Source organism: Aphis gossypii, chromosome 2 (genome assembly GCF_020184175.1).
Source record: "Aphis gossypii isolate Hap1 chromosome 2, ASM2018417v2, whole genome shotgun sequence".
NCBI classification, from domain to species: Eukaryota; Metazoa; Arthropoda; class Insecta; order Hemiptera; family Aphididae; genus Aphis; species Aphis gossypii.
The window spans coordinates 26,739,719-26,765,890 of NC_065531.1; the positions used below are offsets into that span (position 1 = coordinate 26,739,719).

Sequence of the window (26,172 nt, forward strand, 5' to 3'; positions counted from 1 at the left end):
ATTTTGCACGCTTATGACAGTTGTAATCATGTTTAATCGTTTTGAATATGATAACTATGACAAATATAAGATCTTAATTAAACTTTTTTACAAAACAATAAAAATCTCATTTTATTTTGATAAATCATTGTGATGTTAATCATCACAAACAGATATAGAACTGAATAAAACAATGTTAGTTTTTTATTATCCATGTATTTATGGATTTATTACATATTTTATATAAACACTGCATATCATTCACATGCACACAATATTATATTTACATTCCAAACATTATCGTAAATATTTTAAATAATTTTCTGTGGGCAACATCGATTTTCCTGTTAGCTGTATAGCATATAATATTATATAACGAGACGAGTAAGTACCGCAATATATTATAGGAACATAGATTTATAACGCGACTTATTATAATGTACAAGTTGAATGTCTATTTTTAGGAATTAGTCGATATATTATTATACATAAAGGTACCTAACCCATCCAGTGGATGGTGCTTAATGCGTCTTGGACATTTTATTAATCGTACGTGGATCCATTACTACGTCATTCGTGCAGGTACGGACCACGTTCGTCCGAAGGCGCGTTTCGACAAAATGCTTATTCGGCGGTGCCTATGGGTACCTCCGATCGTTTCGCGGACGATCCCACATACTTGGATCCGTGTACATATATCATAATAATTTATCATCTGCGAATCGCGCGCGGGCTTAATATATAAATTAAGTTATTGGAATCCGATAAATAATAATAGATCAAAGAGCTATAAAGTATATACATACGCTGCAGACCGGACGATACTGCAGCGAGGACATACGCACACACATCAATACCCGTACGTAGGTACTCGCGCGTGTGTGCGTATGTCGCGAGATAAATACTGCTCAAAACGGATGAGTTAAAAAAAAAATAAAATAAAATAATAAATAAATAAGATAAATAAAAGAATATATACGAAGGGGAAAAAATGCAGTCGTCCGGGCCGCGTGTGCAGACATGCTATTATCAAAGGTGCCGCTATATTCCCGTGAATTGCGGTTGGTAGCGGTTCCAGTTTCCCGCGAGGACCGGTTCCCCTACCCGTCGTCCGCTTACCGGTGACGGCGGACGTACGCACCGCCGCCGCCGCCGCCCGTGGTCGCCGCGGTCCCGGTCTCCCGGCAGCGTCGCGTCGGCCGGTCGGTTACGCCAAAGAACAGGCCGCCGGTAATAGTAAGTAGTGTGTCTCCGCGGGTCTACGAAATACGTGCGCCGCACAGGTGTTCGCGCTGCTACCACGGTAATATTACACATCATAATATATTATATTGTACGTACGCGTATACTATTTTATTATCAATATAATATAATATTTAAAACTATATATATTAAATACATCGGTTTTAAGTACTCACTGTCGATTTATCTGTAAGATTTTATCGTAGGCCAATTCCGCAAACAGTGCACAAGACATCGTTTCTGTCGGGGTTTCCGATTTTTTTTTTTTTTGAGACTATCCCCGACATCCGCCGCGTCAAGCTTGCGATCTCGCGATCCGTTTCGAATCCGTCTCCTTTCTGCGGTCATCCGCGTCGCGATATCCGTGTGGTCGTCATCTCGCAAGCCGCAGCCCGCGCGTAATGTGCGACCGGCGACGTGCGGAAAACCACTAAACGAAAAGCCGATACACTGCACACGTGTGACACGGGGAATATGATCGTTTTCGGGAGCCGACAAAACGTTTGATCGAGGCACAAGCAACCAGCTTCGTTACAGTTTGTCGCCACTCGTACCACCGGGTACCGCCGGATACGATATCACCGACGTCGTCGCCGTAACTGTACTACCGGCTTGAATCGTAAGTTGACCGTTCATTATTAGATGTACATTAATATTATATTATATATTTATATTATAAGCTAAACGTCGTTGTCGCGACAAGACGTAAAACGAACGCTGTATAGCTGGGCTGTAGATCAGGGATAACTTTTTTACGAGACGTCCCGAAACAGTCGACATCTGTAAGTGACGAATTTGGTCTCGTAATTCCTCGGCTGCGAATGAAACAATAGTTAGGAAAACAAATTGCTCGCGGCGGCGGATCTATCTATACGTCATCAATTATCGCGGCCGCCGGGCACACTTCGTTAATAATATAGAGTATATATATATATATATATATATAGATGTGCACAGATCTATAGATATAATGCATAAACTGTAGAGAGAGAGTTGTATTATAGAACCCTTCAACCGCCGCCCAGTGCCCTCGAGTCCAGCGCGCAAAAGTACGGTTTTTTGAGGCCCCTGGCTCGCGATGATAAATCTATAATCTCACATACATTCGACGACGACGATGATAATAATAATATATATTTGCAATGTGCACGTCTTAAAAAAAAAAGCGGTGTGTTCCTATTGATGTTATATACAGGTATACGAAACGTAAGCTGGGTCTGACTACTGCGCAAAACACGACATTACGAATAAATAAATATATGATCTACACGCAGTATACCACGGTTCACGCCGTTATAATATTATGTTATCATCGAGCGCCGATTTTCGTCTTTTCGTTTGGCGTTGTTTTCGATTCATCCTGCCCAACTGCAACGTTCGCGACCTCGTTCCGGTTATATGTTTTTCTTGGTTCTCAATACTTTATACGTTGACGTGCGTGATTAGATTATACGATGATTTTCTGTTTGGGGGTACCGATGAAGGACCAACGTTCAATCGATTTACTGTCCGATTTTTAGAAAAGTCTAAAAAGTTCAACCTCGTTTTGTACCATTTACCGCGGCGTTGACTGCGGTCACCGCCCCCTCGACAGTAGGAATTACTACGATCGGGGGGCCGATCTTTGTCGTTCTTCATGGTTTTTGGATAAATACCGCACACGATTTCAGGACGGTCTGACGAATTTTCCGGTTCCGTTATATTTAATAATTTTATTATCATCACGATAAACGCATAACTATATATATATATATATACATACGTTGTACGCCTACTGTATGTGCATCACTAGATTTCACTCTGCAGCGTGTGTTTCGTTCGCCGCGGGACAACAAATTATTAATATTTTCTTTCCGATTTCACAGTGCTGTATAAAATCGCAAAATATTGTTTGCTCTTCCCCGTACCACATTGATTACCCACTACTTAAACTTTGGTATCGGTATCATATATTATATTGAATTATACTATATACACACGATGTACCGGCCACTAATAGACACACGACTAATTGGCGTGTTACTTTTATTGTGTACGCATTCCGTTACACGTCTGTAATCTCTGTGTAGTAACGCGTTGCCGGATACCTACTACAGCGATTCGAATAACACGGATATATTTTATTATTATTATTATTAGAACACGACTTAAAGTTATAGTGTGAGTTTTATGATTTATGTGATTTACGCTGTACAGCAATACTAGTTAATTGACTGCGGTTTCAATGATCATAAACGCGTTTCCATTACTACCCACGTAATATTATGTATTATGTTTATAAGATCTCACGGTATATAATACATATAAATATATATTACTTATCGATGTATATACATACTCCCAAAAATGAAACGAAATCAAAAATATCAAACGTTATTCCACTGCAATAATATTCGAACTCGCCTAAAAAATCTACGACAATGTCGGTTTCGTATATTATGTAAATTATCCAGTTATTCGAATAACACTGCAGCAACGTCGAAACTCGTTAAAATATATTATCGATCGGTATCAAAGCGTATCATCGGAAATAAACGGATTAACGAGAAAATAATGTAGTTTACACGCTATATATATATATAGTACTTTTAAACTTAAATTTCAGCAAATCTCGAACGACAAACCATTATGTTATATTATAGTTAATCCTTCTAAATTGACCATTGCGGTTAGCCACACATATACGGTCCAACCCACTTCGTGTACCAATGTATATACGGTCATTACACTTAATATTTTATTTACAAATTACAAGTCAATTGCGTGAACCTCGTTAGTACAATCAGAAGTAGTAGTAGTGTTAGTAGTACTCTGTACTCTATTGAAACCGTCATATAAAATTATACACGCGATTTCTTCCGGATAAAAAGACGTCCCGCGAGTGCATCAGAGCGACCCCCCCCCCCCTATTGAGTTGGCATTTGAGTTGTCCATTCATATTCAACGATTGCGAGCGATAGTAATTTGTATATATTTTCAATTCCTATACGAGATAAAGAGCAATCAACTCGATTTCGAACTAAAACCTTTTATTTCCTGGGCTCCAAATTTGGTCTAAATAAACGTATATGGGTAATAATTGACGACGTCCATGACCTCCACGAGTCGAGGGGCTTATACCGTCATCGCGCGACCACACTACGCTTTATATGTCTATATGTATACGTTTTATAATATGGAAAATAATAACAATAGCCGTAATATTTTGTCGCTTTGCAATAATAACGGCGGAATTTATATATATATATTAGAAAAGAAAAACGAGTTTTTAATAGTTTGCCAAACTCATAACATCTCCCACCAAGTACGCAGCGTACTGTGGCGCAGGTATATCATGCTTCACGTCTTCTTGAAGGGTGCGCCGCGCCGTGGGAAAACTCTATATAGCGTATACGTATACGTATAGTCGGCATTGTGTGTGTGTGTGTGTGTGTGTGTATGTGTGTATGTGCGCGCGCGCGAGTGTGTGCGTGCAGAGAGTCGATGCCCTGTCTGTGGTCACCTCTCTTCCGGCCCGGGCCGGCTCACGGGTTGTAGAATGCCGTTGGGTCAAGGCTATAGATGCTCCCGCCGCGGTGATCGCCATACAGACTCGCGCGCCCCGCGACGCTTTCGTAGGCCAATAATTCTCCCACTGCCGCCGCACTCGTTGCCACTGCCGCTCCTCGCCATCACGATCGCCACTGTACGTGTATGCATGTGTGTGTGTGTGTGCCACCTGACCTAAATCAACTTACCTGATCCGCCCGAGGCGTATAGGTGCACGCCGACGAAAAATATACGAAAGAAAAAAAAATCGACTATATGTATTATATGCGTTCGCCGTGTATATACTTATACGACCGGCCAGCGGTGATCCGTACGCACAAAACTTTCTGCCAGTCTTGTAATCATTTCCGAGTCCACTTATTAGTCATACATGTATACGCGCGCTTGTACTTACACTCGCGCGCCGCAGACACGCAGACACGTGTCCGGTGTGATGTTTTCAGAGCATAAACCGAGTAATTTCTAATAATATTTAATATACGCTTCGCCTAATTGTTTCCGACGATATACGCGCACATGACGTGTATAATCTAATATTCTAATATCATGTATGGTTCCGTGAGTTCAATACGGAAAATGAATGAATACAACTCTCGCACGCCTCGCTCGGCGTGAACGGTTTTAATTTCGTTGTTGTTGTTGTTGTTGTTGTCGTCGTCGTCGTCGTCAATATTATGTATAGGCGTATGACTAGAAAAATAAAAAGTATATATAAGACTATAGACTACTCTTCTGGTGCGTAGAGTGAAAAAAAAAAGTGATCATGTTTTGTATAACGGAGAGATTGTACCTCAACAGTGAATTGTCCAATTGAATTTGTGTATACACAACGTGTATAACATGTATAGAGGTATTATATTCGACGGTGACGATTATATACACGTACAAGAAATATACACGAGAGAAGAAAATAAGTATTATCCGTCTATTAATTAGAGTTCCGGTGGGGAGTTTAGGTATTTTCGGATTCAGTAAAAAAAAAAAAAAAAAATGCTGTCTCCCGTAATCCGGTTAGGACATCAGACAGGTTTGATAATGTCAGCCCCGGGGCCCCCTTCCCGTGCGCAATGTGCCCCACGCACACCACCACATTATAATATTATGTGCAGCGCACGCCCGGTGCTGCATATAGCTCGTGGACGCTCAAGAACTTTAGACGGTCCGCCAGTTAATTTGAAATTCATAACAGGTCCGATACTGATTTTAAGAATGTCCGGAATTTGACCGACTGATGGGCACGCTTTCCAAATAATATTATAATATGTATGTGTCTAGTGTTACAAACACGCGCGCTGGTGGGATGACGTCACCTGCCGTGCAGTTAAACCATCATCAGCCACTGCCGGAAACACAACTTTACCACGATACACTCGACCGGAAATTTGACTTGTCTCGCGATGCTGGAAAGGGAGATCATAACTATTTTTCTAACCGTTCATCGATAAAATTCCGCTTGATGAGCATGTAATATAATGTTATTATACGTCGTAAATCGGTCCGTCTTTTCGACGGTCGTTGTGTATGCTTATAGTAAAATCATAAAATAAAATAACGGTCTACTCCCTGCGTTAGGAAACAAAAATGGTAAGCACGCCGAGCAGCAGTCAAAGTCAAAAATTATCTATTAAAATCACCGTAAAACAAATTGAATTTCCCATAATCATATTGATATTAATATCATCATTCCGCAATCACGAAATCTAAAATCAAACGTGAGCTGCAGCCCTTCTGAAAATAAAATCTCGATCATGTCCCGATTATTCTCGCGCCGATTTCATTCGTGTTCGTATACATTCACACGAACGCAAAACGTGTGTTTTCGTTGTAATATCATGTAGTGTAGGTTAGTGTATGTCGTGTATCTACGCGCACTTTTCGTGTGCCGACTCCGCGCCTGACGGTCTCGCAGCACGATTCTACGTCCGGCTGGATCAAACTTATAAGCCGTACACAGGTACCGTGTATTATTGTTATTATTAAACAGGCGCAATGTCGCGACGTGACAGCAATGTTAAAATCCATTAAATCCAGGACGGATCTGACAATGAGCCCACGGGCGAACAATGAGGACCCGCCGCCGCCGCTGTGCGCGATTTGTGCGGCCGACTGCGGACCGACCGACCGATACCGACCGACGGGAGCTCTATACGAATATATACGCGTACCTACATCATATACACACATGTGCAGCGTACACACGACTACTGAAAGTAGGTCGATACGCCGCACAAATGAAAAACGAAACGAAATAAACAATGATTATATATATATATGGGTGTAAGACAGGTATATCCGATATCGCGTATATTGATGTGTCAGTATATATACGTATAATCCGATTAAAATGAATGACAAAATAAAAATATTATCGTCGAAGAAAACCATAATTTGTCGACGGAAAAAAATAAAGTCCTCATATTATATTATCTAGATATACCTACCTATACCTACGTACATTGTATCCTATATACGCGCGCACATATGTATCGTTTTCTTTTCTTTTTTTTTTTTTTTTTGCAGGATAAATGCTTCTCATTGATGCCGCGCACTGTATTATCGCGCGACACACCTTGTGAAGAGCGACTCGTTTCTGCACGCACATCGTATTTTTTCCGAGAATCTTTAGCGGATTTAATAATTTATCCGACGCGCTTAAAACGGAGGCTGCGCGAAAACCCGTTCCTCGTTTCCTCTGCTGCAGCAGTTCTTTTCGTACTATACGCATTATGTCTCCGTCCTTATCGTCCACGAGTTTCCTCGTCACTGCGGTACAGACGTATTATTAGTATTGGTCTTCTTCTCTTTTATTTTTTTTTCTGACCGATCTATTCATTTAATTTTTCACGGCTGCAGACACCGGCGGTCAACGAAAGTAAATCACGCGACAGAAAAATTATTGTAGGTACACGATGACGGACATAAAAAAACATTAGCATTACGCCCATGTCTCCTGCACCGCGTCAGCGATGCACGTATTATTATACGTTGCAGGTACTTACGTATATAATAGCAGCTATTCGCGGCGCGGCATATTATACCGGATATACGGCCGGATCCATTGACTGCCAGTTGCAGACCGCTCGCGCGAGTTATCGAGTTATTTCCGCGAATGAGGTTCCGACGAGGTACGTTGTTATGTTGCAATAAAATAATATTAGACGATCTCAAAATTACCGCAACCCGCAGTTGTAAAAGGCTAAAAACAAAACCTGACCTGGCGGTATTATAATGATAATTGATAAATGTGGTTTTATGGCCAACCGTTTTATTTCATTTTCCGTTTTCGACGAGTTGTAACACGCTGTTCGTCTGTTTGCACATCGTATAATATCATAATATAATACTATGTTTCCGTGTGATCAATCACCTACATAATGCTGCGTGCTGCCCACGTGATAAGTAAACAATTTCGCTACTCGTCGAATGTCAGCCGAGTCGATCAAAAATTATAATATTCCGACGGCTTTTATTATATGCACAGCATGAACAATCGTGTGGTTTACACACGTCGTTACGACGGAATATCGATGATGTTAGATTAATTACACCGACGCTTCTCGCAACGTCTAACTGGGCCCGTTATAATATATATCCGCAGAACGGACACAGGTTGTAAAAATCAAATTATCGACAATTGTTTCAACGGAATCAATAAGGTGTACGGTGTTTTCTAAACGCAGATACTCATCTGACACACATAATATACGTATTATTGTGCTCGGTTGCCTACGTCATGTCGTCATTTAGTGTGAGGAAAATATCAAACTGATTACTTATTAGGTTTTTCGTATTGTATAATAACGTCGAGATGAGCGTGGGTAGATTTGATGGCCTAGAATATGAATATATACTCTTTATTTGGCTTATATGGACAATACCGCGGAGGAATATAAACATTTATGCTCTAAAAATCACTAGGACACATAGATAAACGCTCATTCAAAACGTACTTTGATATATTATTCTCACATTTCTTTATCCACAGAAATTCCGACACGGACATATACAAAGTTAACCTACTATAATCTATATAAAAACGCAAAAAAAACGTTTTTATATAAATAAAAAAAGTACCTAAATGTTTAATAATATTTATTAGTACCTAGGTACATTACACATTGCATTCAAATTTCAAATCATTCAATACACTGATTATATAATAAATAATTATTTTAAGATATATAATATATGTATTTTTAAAAACTGTATACCTAATTTTCAGTCCTCAATTAAATAAAACAAGTTTTAAAGACAAAATGAGTACCAAGTATACATCTTTAATATTTAACATTTTATTCAAATTTTCGTTAGATAGTTGGTAATTTGATCGAAATCTCGTTTTCAAAACTATTCAAGGTGGAGTTTAACAGAATTATTTTTTACAGTATTTCGTTTCAAATAAAATTGATATCTTTTCAAGTTTTAAGAACATAAATGAAAGTTGTAAAAACAAATAAGCTATAACAAACTTACGATCTATTAATAAATTTTTATACTGCGGTGGTATTCAATAATAATTTATCAATCAACGATAAAATAATGATTTTTGTTAACTTATTATGATATTAGGATGACATTTTGAGTAATTGATTCAATATGTTCAAAAATTCAAATAATGTCGTTTCACTAATCAAGCACATAATTAAGAATTATTTATACACCTATATCCGTGCAATACAGTAAAAAAACATATAATTAATTAATAAGATACGTTTGTAGCTAATCTAAAATATAATGATATTTGCCAGAAGAGTTTCTGGATAAGTCGCTTTCTATTAGAATTAATGTTGCACATTGACGTAAAAATGCAAAATCATTCGTGACAAATATTCAATATTAGTATAGGTAATGTGATACATATTAGATTAGATTATACAAGTTGCTTAAACGATAATTCTTGGAATAAATTAACATAGGTACCTATACAATATTAATGGTCGTGAAATCTGATAATAAATCTGTAGGGAAAAAAATTGGCACTGGTCTGTAAAAAAAATATGCCAAATGCTAGACGACTGCAAGTTGTCGTATACGCTCATTTACACAAATTATGATGTATAGCTCACGTAAATACCATAAATATCCAACGATGGTCAGGTTGGTTAATACTTAATTTATATTAATTACCTATGAGTATGTCTATTATGTGCGTCCGTGGCATGAAGTTAGGTTATTCAATAAACGTATATTATAGTGGTTGTGACTTGTGGCGATTTATATATTATAATATATACCGCGTCCCATAACACAATATAATATATTATGCATTTATGCGTGTAACAGTGCTGAGAGTGAGCACAATATTATAATATGTATTTTGTAATTTGTAAATGACTTTGACCGGACGTGGTTTTCCGAGCGCGTGTTCTATCTCCATCTCTTGACGCATATTATTAAATTTTACGACGGAACGGCGAACGGATATTTTGTACCATGTATAACCTAGCCCAATCTGACCACCTAACCTAGCCTAACCTACCTACTTATATGGAATATATTATTTTTTCTCGTGTGTGTGTTGTGCATTATATTATACAAGAGGTAGGTATACAAATAAAAATAGGGAAAATAAATTCTCGACCAGTATACATATAGGTATAGGGTTTGTCAGTATAGTCTATAGATATATATGTATAATAGTATTACACGAACGTCGTTATATAGAAATGAAATAAAAAAAAAAAAATGATAATAATTATATATATAAAAAAAAAAAAATGAAAAAAAAAACCGCGATCTCGCGGTTATAATATCGTCGCTCAAACGATTCCGGGAACGAGCGGTGTATGTGCAGCACTGTTGCAGACGGGCTGGACACGGACTTAATTACGTACTGATGGCACGTATTACGGCTGTCGCCATCCCCGCCGACCCCGTACCCCCGCGCCCGACCGCCGTACCCGCACAGGTGTCAGTGTCGTGTGAATACCCTCCGCCACCACCACCACCGTCTTCGTCGTCGTCGTCGTCGTCGCCGTCACTTCCGACCCATACCGTCTACGCGATTTTTTTCTATATATACATTTTTATTATTTTTTTTTTCTTCTATTTCTTTTTATCTCTTTTACAGTTAAAAACGTCTCGCGCGCCATATCCGCCGCCGCCGCCGCCGCCGACGTCTAACCTGCTGTACGGCTCGCGCTGCTGCAGTTGTACCTCATAATATGTTTATAGGTAATAATAATAATATATATACTCGGCACGGCGACCGACCGACCGACCGCGGCTAGGGGAGGGGGGGGGGGGGGGGAACAATCGTCGTCGTCGTCACTGTCGCCGGCCGTCGAAATGACCGGCCGGCCGCGCGAGCTCACGGTTTTTACGATTATCTGTTTTTAACGAGTGCAACAAATCCGCGCGCGACGGTACGGCCGCGTATTATATTATTATATTACTGTTATTGTGGACAAGTATCGTATACACGCGCTGTTACTGTAATATTATTCGTATGCGAGTACCTACGAACGAAAGCAATAAATATTTAGAAATTGGAATCAAAACGAGGCGTTAAAGTTTGTAATTTATATTAATAATGTGTTCCAGTACCTATTGAATTTTCGCATATTATTGTAAATACCAACGTTATAATAATAATTTGTTAAGTCTTAAAAAGGTTAAAATGTGTTATGGCATTATGAGTTTATAACTTACTTTATGAAGTTATGTAATTATATATTTACATTTTTCGATAAAAGGCAACTTACTATTCTACATCATTGTACGAGTATGTTAACGGCGGTTTACCTTTATTTCACACAAGACACAACACGTCATATACTTTTAATAATATTCTATCGCTCCAAGTACAACCAGAATGATCGATATTCAGACATGATTTTTTCAATTTACAGTTTATTCTTTTTTCTAAATAAGTGAAATATTTCATCAACATAAAATTCTTGAAATGTTATAACCCTATAAATGTATATAACACATAATAATAATAATATAATGTTATATTATAAAATACATTGTTTTATATTATTTACTTGTGCAGACTTACCAGTATGATAACCACGGTATACGTGGATACATTATATACCTATTATGTGCGCGCACGTGTATCTATATAATATATAGGTAATACATTAATACCGCCGCCGCTGTCTCGTGTAGCGCTCGCGCTCAGCTGTCCGCTTGACGGTCGTGCCATTTAAAAAAAAAGTAATAATAATAGCGATAATATATTATAACGATGATTATACCTACTCCGCCTCCTCGTCTAAACGCTATTCTTAATTTTTATTATTTTTATTTTGTTCACAGAGTGATGCTAGAGATGGGTGACAAAACCGCCGCCGTATGGACCGCTTGGTGGATCCTCACATTTTCTGTAAGTACTCTTATAACACACTAACTTATATATTATATTATTAAACTATATCATCGTGAGTGCATTAATATCGATATACGATGGCATACTTAACAGCTACCGTTACCTACAAGTGCACGATTTATTATTATTTTGTTGTTGTTGTTATTTTAAATGCGACAATATTATATACATTTATATCGAACCGAAACGTCGCACGACGGCACATCGTATGTAGAAATACTTTACATCGCAGTACTGCAGAGAATATACTGAGAATTTCGGCGAGCTTTTACTCGTTATTGCGGTATACATGTAAAGTTATCCAAAGATACGAGTGTTTTCGAGAAATATAATATAGCGAAATAGGATGACTTGAATTGAAGGGTATGCGCGATAAAACTTAATGTATATTACACGCAGACTACCAACAGGATCTTTAGATTTCTACGTCACCGTATACCTTGGTCCTTGGAAACTTCATTAAAACTAATAAAACTACAATAAATAATGTATTATTAATCGAAACTTTTTTTATTAATCAAAGTCAATTATCTCCGGATATTATTAAAGATAGTGGACAGTTATTGTCACTATTAACACTCTTATAGTTTATTAGAATGCTCATTGCCTATGATTAATTTTTTTTTTTTTAATTTTGATAAGATCAACTCGTGAGAAATATTGTATTATTTTGAAGTATAAAAAAATTAAACTATTACCGTTAATTCATGAATATTTATAAATGGAAATCAGATTTGATATTTTGAACACTTTAAATCCTACGAACAACTCTTCCCATTTATTTATCTGAAATAGTATAATTAATTAATTTTTAATATATAAAAAGTGTTAGGTACTACTTACATAAAATTGTCAAAACTTACATTTTTTAAAGCCTAATTTTAACAATTGAACGTTAACAAAATTTGTTTATAAGTTTTTATTGGACTCTAAATAAGATAAGTCGAGGAATTCAAACTTGTTTTCAAAGTATATAAATCTCGTAATAAATTTTATCCATCAGTATACAATACATTAAAATGAAAATAGTTTTTACTTGAAAAAATTCGAAGTAGACTGTTTTTCAAGTGTAATGTCTGGGTAGCTTGATCGAATACTCAATTTATACTGTTGCCGTCAAATATACATTTTTAAAATGAAATTTTGCTCAATATATCAGACGAAGCAAAGATCGGAAGGGAGAGGCCTATGGATGTTTATCTACCATCAAACAATATTAAGTTAATTTAGCATAATAATGATGTGTATAATATTTTTTATTTTAAGAAAAAGTATATTTATAGAAAATGTCAAAATCAATAGTAATTATTGATTATTGAATAATAGTTTAAAGAAAATTTTAATCACAAAATTATATATAATATACTAAATATAATAATATAAAACCACATGTACCTACTTAAGAAAATCGGAGAAGCGATAGTCTACCTGCAGCTTAACGATAATAAAACAATAACATTTTCACTAAAAAAAAATATGTTATTAATATTATGAAAACCTAAGACAATATTTATTTTTAAAGTGAATAATATATAAATACAAGTACATAAATAATTTATTCAAAAAAATCAAATGGGTATTATTGTAAATTAACTTACAATATGCATACTAAAATTCGTTTCGTTTTAAAGCTGATTGCAAAAAATAAGTCACGTATAATATGTTTAGAAATAGATCTAATATTATATTGTACCCTGTATACTAATACAGTATATATTATGCGTAAAATATCCTTGACAATGCTCCTGCAACAGGTATTTATTATCTATTCATCTAGATTCTAGTTAGTGTACACGCCACGCACATTACAAATACATTTTACCCGGACATTTATATATACAGAGAGATCCATTTAACATAAGATACTCATTATTTCAGAAAACACAAACGTTTACGAAAATAAAAGTATAATATTTTCTTTCATTTAATATTTTAAATCTTTACAAAATAACATTTTATTTTTGAAAAAAATTATATCTTACTATTTTTTAGAATAATTTTAAACTATTTACTTATTTTACTATTTTGAATGACAACATACATTTTTTATTTTATATTCCGAAAAAGAATATTATTCGGAGTATTTAGTTTTATAAAAATCAAATTTCGGACTAGCGGTTTATTAGTTATACGCGTATACTTATAAACATTTTAAGTTTAAATAAAATAAGTAGTGCATAAACATTTATATTAATAGTATTTCTCTATTCTGCTCATATTAACTTAAAATATTCTTATATAGTTCATAAACTATTTACTTATCCAAAAGTCAATTTTTATATATCGAAGTAGGTACTCTGAATAATACCCTGCTGTAGAATAAGAGATTAAAAATGCATGTTGTCCTTAAAAAAGGAAAAATGAAAAAACTATGACGATAAAAAATAGTAAAAATAAATTTTTTCCCAAAAAATTTAGTAGTTTTTTAAGCGACAAGTGTCTTACGTTAAATGGATCAGCTAATATATATATAATATGGGTGTAGGTGTAATTGGCCGGGGTTTATAGATATAAGATATGACCTGATAATGTACATCGTATAATATACCAGATGCTTTCTTAATAATATTATAGTGACTAGAAAATAGTCACACGTTTTCGGGACGGAATTTTTTTACCGTAAGTACGCATTTTGGGCATCGTAGAAAAACGAGTCTATCACTATATATTGTATTAATATATATAACATTTCCGGGCTGAATATTAACCGAAATCGCCCGTTATAATAATTATTGTACGACGATCGTTTGTGTAAACAACGGTGCGCCACCGTCGAACGCGACCCGGCTATGTTTTCCGCGCGCGTAGGTCTTGCGCCAAATAGTCGAAATGTCACGGCGGGTCAAAGACACACACGCCAGCCGAAGGACCCTAACACGCGCGTATATATAATATAATATAATAATATTTGTATGTGGACGAGCATAGTATAATACACGCACTTAATAACTTTTGAAACTGGTAGGTATGTCCGTGAAACGCGACGCGTCCCATTAAAAATAGCGTAATAATAATATTGTTTTATAAAACGGCAGTGGTAGGTAGGAAAAAACTGGCGTACGACGTTTAACATAAATACATAATATCTAATTTACATAAACATTATTATTTTTTTTTTTTTTTTTATATTACTGGTTTTTTTCAAGTTCTAGGACACGGCGAGTTTTAATAATATAATTACACTATATCATTCGGCAGGTTATATACGCCCAGGCGTTATTGTTCCCTCGGCGCTCGTTTCCTCTTCACCGTTGCTTTTCTACGATATGTATACATATAGTTATACTACTACTACTACTTCTAATAATAATAATAGTATAATACGATGATATCTGATTTCGAACAACGAACAACCGATTACGCGCGATATTCAATACGTATGATCCGATGGTATAGGTAATAATAATATATAGATATCTATATGAGCTATTATAGGTCTAACCACCTACCGTACGCTAAATAATATATAATATACGATGTGTGCCTCTATATTCGCAAAGCCGTCAGCGCAGTATACGATATTGAATTATATTATTATTTTCGTGCCCGCGTGTCTAGAACGTCCGCCGAATCATACCGTTATGTATATATATTTATACGCAAATCTATATTGTTCTAAAATTCACATCTATATATTATGTACAACGCTGGACAAGTTAACTAATTTTTCTAACTAAATATTATTTAGAACAGCGGTTCTCAACCATAGAATCGAAACCCAATTTTGGCTCGCCAATAATAATGTTCAATAGGTCGTCAAAAAATGAAAACGTTGATACAACGCGCTATTTAAAAAAAAAGACCGCATGAAAAATTAAGAAAATATCTTGGGTCGCCAATACACAAAAGTTGAGAACTACTGATTTAGAATAATCAATGCTAAAACACATGGATTTAATAAAATTGTATACAATATACACAGTAACAAAAATATATTAAAGTACGAATATTACACACAAGAGTAGATGACAACAAAAATAACGGAAAGGAAGGCTTTTCGTATTGACCTTTTTAACAGAAACTATACTAAAAAAATTAACTTAATGCGACTATAAAATGAATCGATTTATTAGTAACTTCATATCATGGAACAAATTATTAAAATATAATTATTAATATTTTGAAGTCACTTAAAAAAAAAAAGTAACTCGTTTTATAAAGTCAAGATAACTCAACTTTAACTTTTTCACTCGTATTCATGTCCATATATATATTATACTTTATCGTAGTTATAGGTCGTCTCTCTGAATTAAAACAATGATAATTACGCTTGACTATTACAATATGTCGTGCTTGCATTATGTAGTACACACGCAAAATGTGTCTTTTGTTTCGCGTAACTGTTGTTATTGGGACGGTTTCACGATAAAATAATATCTCGACGAAAAGCGTCCGTAGTCGCTCATTGCAGCAGTCACAAGCAGACGATTACAATTATATTCAATTATCTACATAATATGGTAGGTATATATTTTATATAGGTACTGCCATATTGTAGAGACAACGGTAATAATTTTCAACAATCGTGTTATTATGATATTACGTTATTTGCAATATATTCTGAGATATTATCGATCACTGCCATTCACGCGTTCACAAACGATCCCGATAACATTTATAACAATAACCCAGACACGTAGAAATATAATACTTACATTTGTAATATTGTAATGTACGTCATAATAATACACCATGATACGTTCCATCGGTGTACGTTGATAATTAAATTTTGTGACCATTGTCTTCGGTTAGGTTAGTCAATGGACGTGGGGTTGATCTCCTCCTTCTTGTGAGGTCATAAGCAGGCGGTTCAAGTCACGTGCTTTACTGGTTACCTAAACTGGTGTACCGTTGGTTTTGAATGAAACACACACAACTGGTTTTCGTGTGCTCCCTATATTGAGCAATGACTGTAATATACGTATATATTCTGTGTTAAGTTTTTTTTTTATTTTTTATTTTTTTTTTCCACTGTTTGTTTAAGATATCTATTATATTATATATAGATACGTTCGTCCAGTGCAAGCTGTGACCGTCAATGGCGTGCGTTAAGCTTCCACTTACGTGATTCACACACCGCGGAGAAAATAAACTATAAGACTATACTATATAAGTTGAAATGTTTGAGTAAATATTACAAAACTGATAACACATAGCATATATTATCGCATTATAATTTATAGGTATTTGCGTATTTACAGGAAACACTGTAATTGATCACAAGTATACTTATGTTATGCTTCGGCAGATAAAAAACGATATGCACAGCTGCTGTTCGCAGCATCTGTTCGGGTAGTTCGTTCGGGGTAGACTTTTTAACGCCACAATTTAAAAAAATATTTCTCGGTCGATTCGTTTGTCGATGAATCACACACGATAATACCAATACAATAATTACTATATAATACATGTAGTACTCGTTGCGCGTTCTAAACGAATACAAATTATTGTCAGCTTTCTTTTCCAGTTATTAATAATTAACGTTTGCTAATTATATGATCTCTCTATGTATACGAAGAATGCAAGCACACGCGCGATGTATTATTTAGCATTCAATTGGTATATATTTATGTATATACACATTATTATATGTATCGTATTAATAATTTAATACGCTTGAAACCAAGACACCAACTACTGGTTTTTTTTTATGAGCTAATTTTCCAATAATGATACACTTAAACCGCGTATATAATAGTCAAAGAAATTCAATAACCTCCAGTGTTTTGTGTACTGCGTGATGCGTGTTTTTAGAAAATGTTATGATCGCGATTTATTCAAATATTTTCATTAGAAAAACTATTTGATAATTTTATAATGATATTTAATTACTGAAATGATAATAACAAAGTATATATTGGAATACTTTTTTATAAATAATTATTAATATATTGTATATTATACATCTACGGAATATTATAGATAATATTATTATCCCTTTAATCCGTCCTAATTATAAACACATGAATAGGATATAATATTATAATATAACGTATTATACTGTATACAGTATATTAAAGGCATAATAGTTTATAGAAATAATATAATACCTAATAAAAAATTTTATTCGACACGCTGTGTGATATAAAAAATCTAATATTTATAATTATACATATTTTTTTGTACTTTAAAACGTCATTATGTATTAACTCACCGGAACGAGTATACATATCAGTTATATGTATAAATCGAAACAAGATTATATATTTAATATTATACCAAAGACTAGAATAAAAATCATAGTGCTTAAAAAACCATATTTCGTTTTTAATTCATAAAGTAATTTATAATGAGGTAGTAATAACAGTAATATATTAAGTATTTAATTTTAAATTGTATGGTTAATGATATTGTTTTCTATATACATACATATTTTAGAAGACCGTTAATTTTGTACAGGATATTTTCAGAACCTGATAAATACAAAAACGGTGCTTATAATATGTGTACTGTACACATCATTTATATGTTTGTACCTAGACATACAGGTTAAAAGAGATAAGTACCATCGAAAAACGTGTAAAACCGAGTTCTTCAATATTTATAATTGACGTACTTTTCTCGTAATTATAAATAAATATACATTTTTTTACCATTATTTTTAAACTACACAAATTTACGGATAAAATACGATTATGTATGGTGTTTATTGACGATAAAATTATATTTTTGTGCATTGTTACCAAATTGTACGAATTTCACAGTTATATTCACAGTTTACAAAATAAAATTTATTTATTATACGACAAATGGTGATGATACATGTCTTTCTATACATACATATTCAAATGTACAATAAATAATACACATAATATAGAATTGGTTAAGTAATGTTGTATTCCAGGAAAATAGGTATTTATTTTAAATTGAACAATCATATTTTTATGACGAATTTAGTTTGTTAATCGACCATATTATTATATTATAATATACACACTTCTTAATACTTAGTATTTTCTTTATTTTATTTTTAAATTATTTTAATGGCAATATAAAACTATATAGTTATGTGACTTTTTTTTAATTTCCCAACGATGAAACTTATTCAATATGCAAGCAGCAAACGTGTAGTATTTAAATCTTCTCATAAAAGTTAATACAACCTACACGCAATAAAATTCTTACGAAGTTAACTAAATTTTTTTCATAAAATTCGACATGAAAGATTATATAACTGCAGAGCAATTATTTTCACGTTAATTAGCAAAAAAAAAAAAATAAAATCATTGCGTTAAAAAAATACCGTCAATTATTAGAGTGACCTATATTTTAAACTTAACGTAAATACCTACCTAACAATTAACACACATTTAAATAATTAATTTAAATTACTCAGACATTTTATACTTTAATATTATTATAAAAATAAAAATAAATACATTTTATTATATACCTAACACATTTATATAGAATATAGATGCATTTAATATACTTTAGTGGTCAGTGGATCTAGAAGTTGAGGTTAATGAACGATCAAGTGTAATAGAATATGAGTTACTTCTTTATAAACATCATATAGGTACACAAAGTAATAAAGACGTAAAAATGTTTGGAAATTTTTATTTATCTACTGAGTAAACATTATTACTATCAAACTGCTTATAACTAATGGAAATATGATGATGATATTTGATCACAGCTAGTTATATACAATATAATATATTGTATGTACTTTTAGTATCTAAATATGAGATCAAAACCCACAATAATAATATAATATTTGAGAGAGTAAAATTTAATTTAATTTATACATATCTTCAATAATTATCAGTACCTATAATACATTATTCTTTTTTTATTTATCACTTAATTTTTTTTTTTATTAATTGTAGAGTTTAAAATAGAAATTTTTAAAAGTGTTGACAGTTTCACTCAAAAGAAATAAGGTACCTACCTATTATACCGTTAAAAATGTTAAAACATTTCGTTCACATGTGAAGATAAAATTTATCTAGGTAAAGGTTTAACAAATGGTTTTACAATATTATTGATAAGTGAAATTTTATTTTGATCAATGATCTATTTTGTACATTCCATTATCGCAAATATAAAATTGAATTGTATTACGATTGTACTTTTTAAAATTCAAATCACACATTTTCATCGACCACATATATTATTCGTTTTCCCTTTACAAAACAATCGTGTTCTACTTTATGTATAATCAAATCTATTCATCATATTCTTTTATATAGGTACGTGAAACGTATAATATGTACCTAATATATTATGTAGGTATACCCGTACCTAATACTAACATGAATCAGAAGATATAAATTACTAATTGTTACACGCTATAATAGTCACTTAAATCTTTTCTCGTATTTCATGAGAACTAAAATTAATTTGCTTACATCAAAACAATAACAATAGACGCATATACTATTTAAAATGTATCAATGATATTATCATACAAACTTTGTATGATTATTGAATACGAAAATGCTCATTTTGTTAATAAAATGTGTTTTTTTATTCCGTTTGAAATAGTTCACATTATAGAAAAAAGAAGCATAAGAGTTTTTAAATAAATTGACAAACATAAAATTAAAATATAGTAATATGTGTAGGGTGGAAACACGTATCATGCAGTTATTTTATACTATCAATAATACTATATAAGTTAATTATTATTTGTTTATTATGTATATTTTATATCAAAGTTTCTACTCATTATTATTATTTTTACCTAACCTAACCTACGGCAGTTTATTAATCAGTGGTTTTAATTATTTTAATGTATAATAGTATAAATAAAACGCAACGTTAAATTAATAGTTTTTTAAAAATATTGGCGCAACGATGTTCCATATTTTTTATCAATTATAATAATACGAGTTAGATGTGCAAAAACAATATAAACAGCTTAATATTAGTAAAAAAAAATATTTAGTACATAAAACTTTTGATTATAATAATTCACATAACTATTATTATTTAATTGTCACTCACAATTAATTTATCGCATACTAATTTTGATAATTATAATTAAACAGAGCATAACATGACGTATTTTATAATGTAATTATTTTTTATTGCCATATACATAGCTTAATTTGACAGTAATTTTGTATTTTTTAAAGCACTTAAAAACTAAAATATGCAATTTTCTCCAAGTTTCGTTTAACCTAGATTATTTTATTATTTATATTTAATAAATTGAATAAAATATCTTTTAATCAAATTAGTGTCTACTTTGTATCCAGTGGCGGTAATTAATTTAAAATATATTTATGTATAGACGTATTATAGTATAATACAGAGCAATACAAAATATTATATTGTACCTTTTACTTGTATTATTTTAGCACAATACTTAATGCACTCATGGTGATGATAAATTTGTTTTAATTACAAATTATTTATTCTACCCGTCTGCAGGTCCAGATAGTAAATATATTATTTTGTATATAAAATACTTCTGATATCATACCTATAATTGTGTATACCAAATAAATTACCACACCGGACACATCGTCAAATTTGAAATTTCTAACTATTATATCTACAATGTTTTTAATAACTAACAAATTAAATATGTTTTGTCTGATAAAAAAAAATATAAAACAATTATGGGGGAAAAATATAAAAACAAGAAAAGTTTAATATTAATCAATGATAAAACCTAGGAATTTGTATAAGCAACTGTGGTTAACCAATTTAATTTAAAGTCACCTGCACACATGTTTATCTATCTCCTATCTGATGACCAAAAAGGAATTTCCATCATGTAATATACATACCATATACTTCTCTAACCATATTTTCACAACATTTCAAATATTCTAACTTAATCGCAACCAGTTTCATAACTCCAAACAAATCAGTCAAATCTTTAGACTAAAACCTTGATATAAAACGAACTTAAAAATCTAAATTATATAATTAAATATAAATGTAATACATATTATAAACATATTTTATATTTTAAAATTCTAATTATTAATTTATATTATTTTGCATAATTTGTGTTGTACCGTTGTTATGAAGGCGTTTATACGCTGTATTGTAATTGTCGATTAATATAGGTCATGACTTAAGTCTTAAGTGTCAAAATGCCTAAATCAAGACTTACAATTCACTGATGAGATTTTATTTCGTTTTCCAGTTGGTGCAGAATGTTGTAACCGTAGGCGGAGGTGGAGGTGGTGGCGGTAACAGCGATATTTGGCCGCTGGAGAGGCCCGACGGCATGCCAGTGATTCAGTCATTGGAGGTGATGTGTGGCAAGGATCACATGGACGTGCACTTACAGTTCACGCAACCCTTCGAAGGCATCGTGTCGTCAAAGGGCCAGTACGCGGACCCGCGTTGCGTGTACGTGCCGCCGTCCACCGGCAAAACGTTCTTCACGTTCCGCATAGCGTACGCGCGATGCGGCACCAAACCTGACCTTAACGGTCAGTTCTATGAAAATACTGTGGTCGTCCAGTACGATAAGGACTTGCTGGAAGTTTGGGATGAGGCCAAGAGGTTGCGGTGCGAGTGGTACAATGATTACGAGAAGACCGCGTCCAAACCACCCATGGTCATCGCCGACCTGGATGTTATACAGTTGGACTTCAGAGGTGAGAAACGGCGATAAAATTAAGAAAATATTAGTCCGTGGTACTTATAAGTTGTAAGCAAGAACGATTTAATCTTCATTTTATAAGCGTTGTGTAAATCAAACATCACTCAGATTCGTTTTTGGAACTTGCCAATTTAAATTTAAATCACACAGATTCGTAATTAGTGGATCGTGCTGTATGATATAATATAAGCATAAAATAATATATACTTCTATTATACATGTGTATAAAATATATACATAGCATAATTTATTATAATAATAACTAATACATTTTTTTCAACTTTTTTCTAAAATACCAGGTGATAACGTCGATTGTTGGATGGAAATACAACACGGAAAAGGACCATGGGCTCCACCAGTTAGCGGTATAGTGCCTTTGGGTTCTACGTTAACACTAGTAGTAGCCATAAATGATTATAGAGGTAATAAACAGCACTATATAAGTTTAAACATAACAGTTTACAAATTTTAAAACTGTTAACTAATATACTATAGTAGTTAAAATTATATTCTGGATGACATGTTATTATATTCAGAAAATATTGAAAGGTGTTACCTCCCTCCAAATACAGTGTTAATATCTTTAATACAATGGACATAAAGAATTTTAGAAATTACCGATTTATTTAAAATATAACATTATAATAAAATAAAATATTTTTTTTTAGTGTATTTTTAAGGCTATATGTCCTCTATCTAAATAATGATGAATCTATGTATTATTTTTCTAAATAAAAAATAATAAAATCGGAATCCGAAATATAACACTATCCAATAATATACCTAGGACAAGTTTTTCAGTCTAACGCGTGTTCCGTGTTTATATGGTCTAGTGACTTAAAATATAGATACAGCAGTAGAGCCCTATACAGTCACCTATAATATAAAATACCTATAACCTATAATATATTATAGTATTATTAAAGTAACAATAATAAATAAAAAATAACTCTTTAATGGTGTTATAAACCTTTGTATTGTTATACCTCCGCAGGCGAGTTCGACATGAGAGTGAAGTCTTGCGCAGCATCCGATGGAGGCGGGCACGTCATACAGCTGACTGACGACCAGGGATGTGTGTTAAGACCGAAAATGATTAGTGGGTTCCTGAAAGCTAGAACTTCAGACGAAAGGGCGTCTGTCATTACTTATGCGTTCTTCCACGCCTTCAAATTCCCAGATGCACTTAGTGTGCATATCCGATGCAAGGTAGAAATCTGCCGACACGGTTGCCTGGACCACTGCCAAACAGACGAACGTATATCAGCCGGACATTTACTTCACCAACAGCAACAACACCAGCAACACCAGCTCCAGTACGGACCAGTTGATAGGAAGGACCAACAGAACGATAGGGCGGACTACATCCAAACGGTCGTAGTCAATACGGATCAACCGAATGCTCAAGCGCAGATCCATACTCCATTCGATACAACCAGTCACAACAAACCGTTACCAGGTCAAAACAAGGTAAGCGGTATCAAAATATTTTTTTTATTTTACCATTAATTGTTTTAAACATGTGTGTATGTGTGTATGTGTGTATTATGATTTATGTTCTGTGTGTGTACAATGACGCCATTTAAGTTTTTCGTTGTCGGCGCCATAATATGAAAGCAAATCACTTAATTTTAGTAAATACGTTTTATAAGTATGTTGCATCGTGCTTGTATGAAGTTTAAAGTTTCAATATATGACATTTTATTTTGAATATTCGAAAATGTTGAGCATATTTTGACCTAATGTACATTTTATGATATTTAAAATTATTTTAGTTACCTATTATATTAATAGTTTTGATGTGATAAGCTTTTTATGTCTTGAAAAAAAAAATTATTTGAAAACATTTTTCTAAATATGTAATCAATATATTATGTATTACGTCGAATTTAAATCATTAAAATTAAGACGTCAGAAATAAAGTTCGGCCCGTTGTGCTTAATGAAAACGATTAAAATCCCGAACACACGAAGAAAATATTAAAAAAATATTAGGATAATATTATGTGATTAACTTTTACGCGTAAATTTAAAAAAAAAAAATGAATATTGATACATAATTTCAAACAAAAACGATTTTTTTTCAGGAGACATTGAACCGGGACGGGTTCCCGCACGGGCCACGAAACCTGGACGACGGCGTGGTCGAGCAATCGACGGACGACGACGAAAAGCAACTGCCGGCCGCGACGCCGTCGTCCTCCGACAACGCGACCGCGACCGACGAACAGACGGCCGCGGGCTTGGCGCAGCTGCAGCAGAGGCGCCGGCGCCGGCGTTCAATGAACGTGTCGGACGCGGGCAACGCGGACGTGGGCGTCAGCGGGCTGTACGACGTCATCTCGCAATCGGACCTGGCGTTCACGCCGGACACCAAGACGGACAGCGAGGCGGTGACCATATTCCAGGGCAGGATCCGCGAGGACGTGGTGTACGGCATATGCATGCCGGTTCACGGGTTCGGCGCGCTGTTCGTCATGTTCGCCGGTTCGGCGATCGTGTCCGTCGTGGTGGCCGGGTTCCAGTTGCACAAGTACCAGGTGAGGCGGGAGACGCAAAAGATGATGTCCGTCCAGGCCCATCAGCACAGCGTGGCCGCGGCCGCGGCCGCCGGCGGCGGTTACATCCACAACTCGCTGGCCGGCATCGTGGCGCTGAACAAGCTGATCGCGTCCAAGACGACCGCCGCCGCCGCCGCCTCCCAGACCAGACGAAACAGCTAATCGACTACTATTAATAATAATAATAATAATAATGATATTACTTACTATCTATATTATATTAGGTATATACGTACTACCACTACTATACTACGACGAGACACGATGACGACCGTCACGATCTTTTGCTACATAAATCACTCGATCGTCGTAATCATTTTTTTCAATTATCATTATCGTCATCGTCATCATCGTCGGTAACGTCGGTGCGCATTTATCATAGAGTTTGTGAGGCTAAACCGATGGAAGTGAAATACAGTTTGATTGTTTTTTTCTTTTTACTTATACCCATCGCCAAACTGGACAGAGAAATATATTTTCATTGATCTTTGTTCTGCAGTTTCATTTCTAGATGATTACACCTACATACTAATTCACTAATTAATATTCGTAGCCGGGCTGTATTTCAGAGTGAAAAAGCCATAAAGTGGTCTGCCATAAAAATATGATATTTATTTATTTATTTCATTGTGATTAAACAATTGTCTGTTTCACAAATATTAGAAAGAAAATTTAAATTATTTAATTTGTTTGTAAATTAAGCAATTATTTTTATTGCAACTATGCGTTCGTAAATACAGCCCTGAGTTTTAATCAATTAGTCTTATAATAACGCTCTAATTTATAGTGGTCTACCATGAATAAAAAAACATACAATATACCTAAGTATAAAACAGTCGATCATCGTAAATTGATGTTCAATACATATTTTGTCATAATTTATTTAGATTCTTAAACTTATAACTATCTAGGTTAGCCTTCCACGACACTAAA

General features: G+C 34.0%; 1 protein-coding gene across 1 annotated transcript; it reads left to right on the forward strand.

Annotated features, from left to right (window-relative positions):
• Positions 1-1,201: 1,201 nt before the first annotated feature.
• LOC126549926 (uncharacterized) lies at positions 1,202-25,816 on the forward strand. Its single transcript, XM_050200399.1, has 6 exons — positions 1,202-1,840; positions 12,037-12,103; positions 22,215-22,674; positions 22,979-23,101; positions 23,674-24,149; positions 24,766-25,816. The coding sequence occupies exons 2-6, from the start codon at positions 12,041-12,043 to the stop codon at positions 25,399-25,401; spliced, it is 1,758 nt and encodes a 585-aa protein (XP_050056356.1). The 5' UTR covers positions 1,202-1,840; positions 12,037-12,040; the 3' UTR covers positions 25,402-25,816.
• The last annotated feature ends 356 nt before the right edge of the window (positions 25,817-26,172 follow it).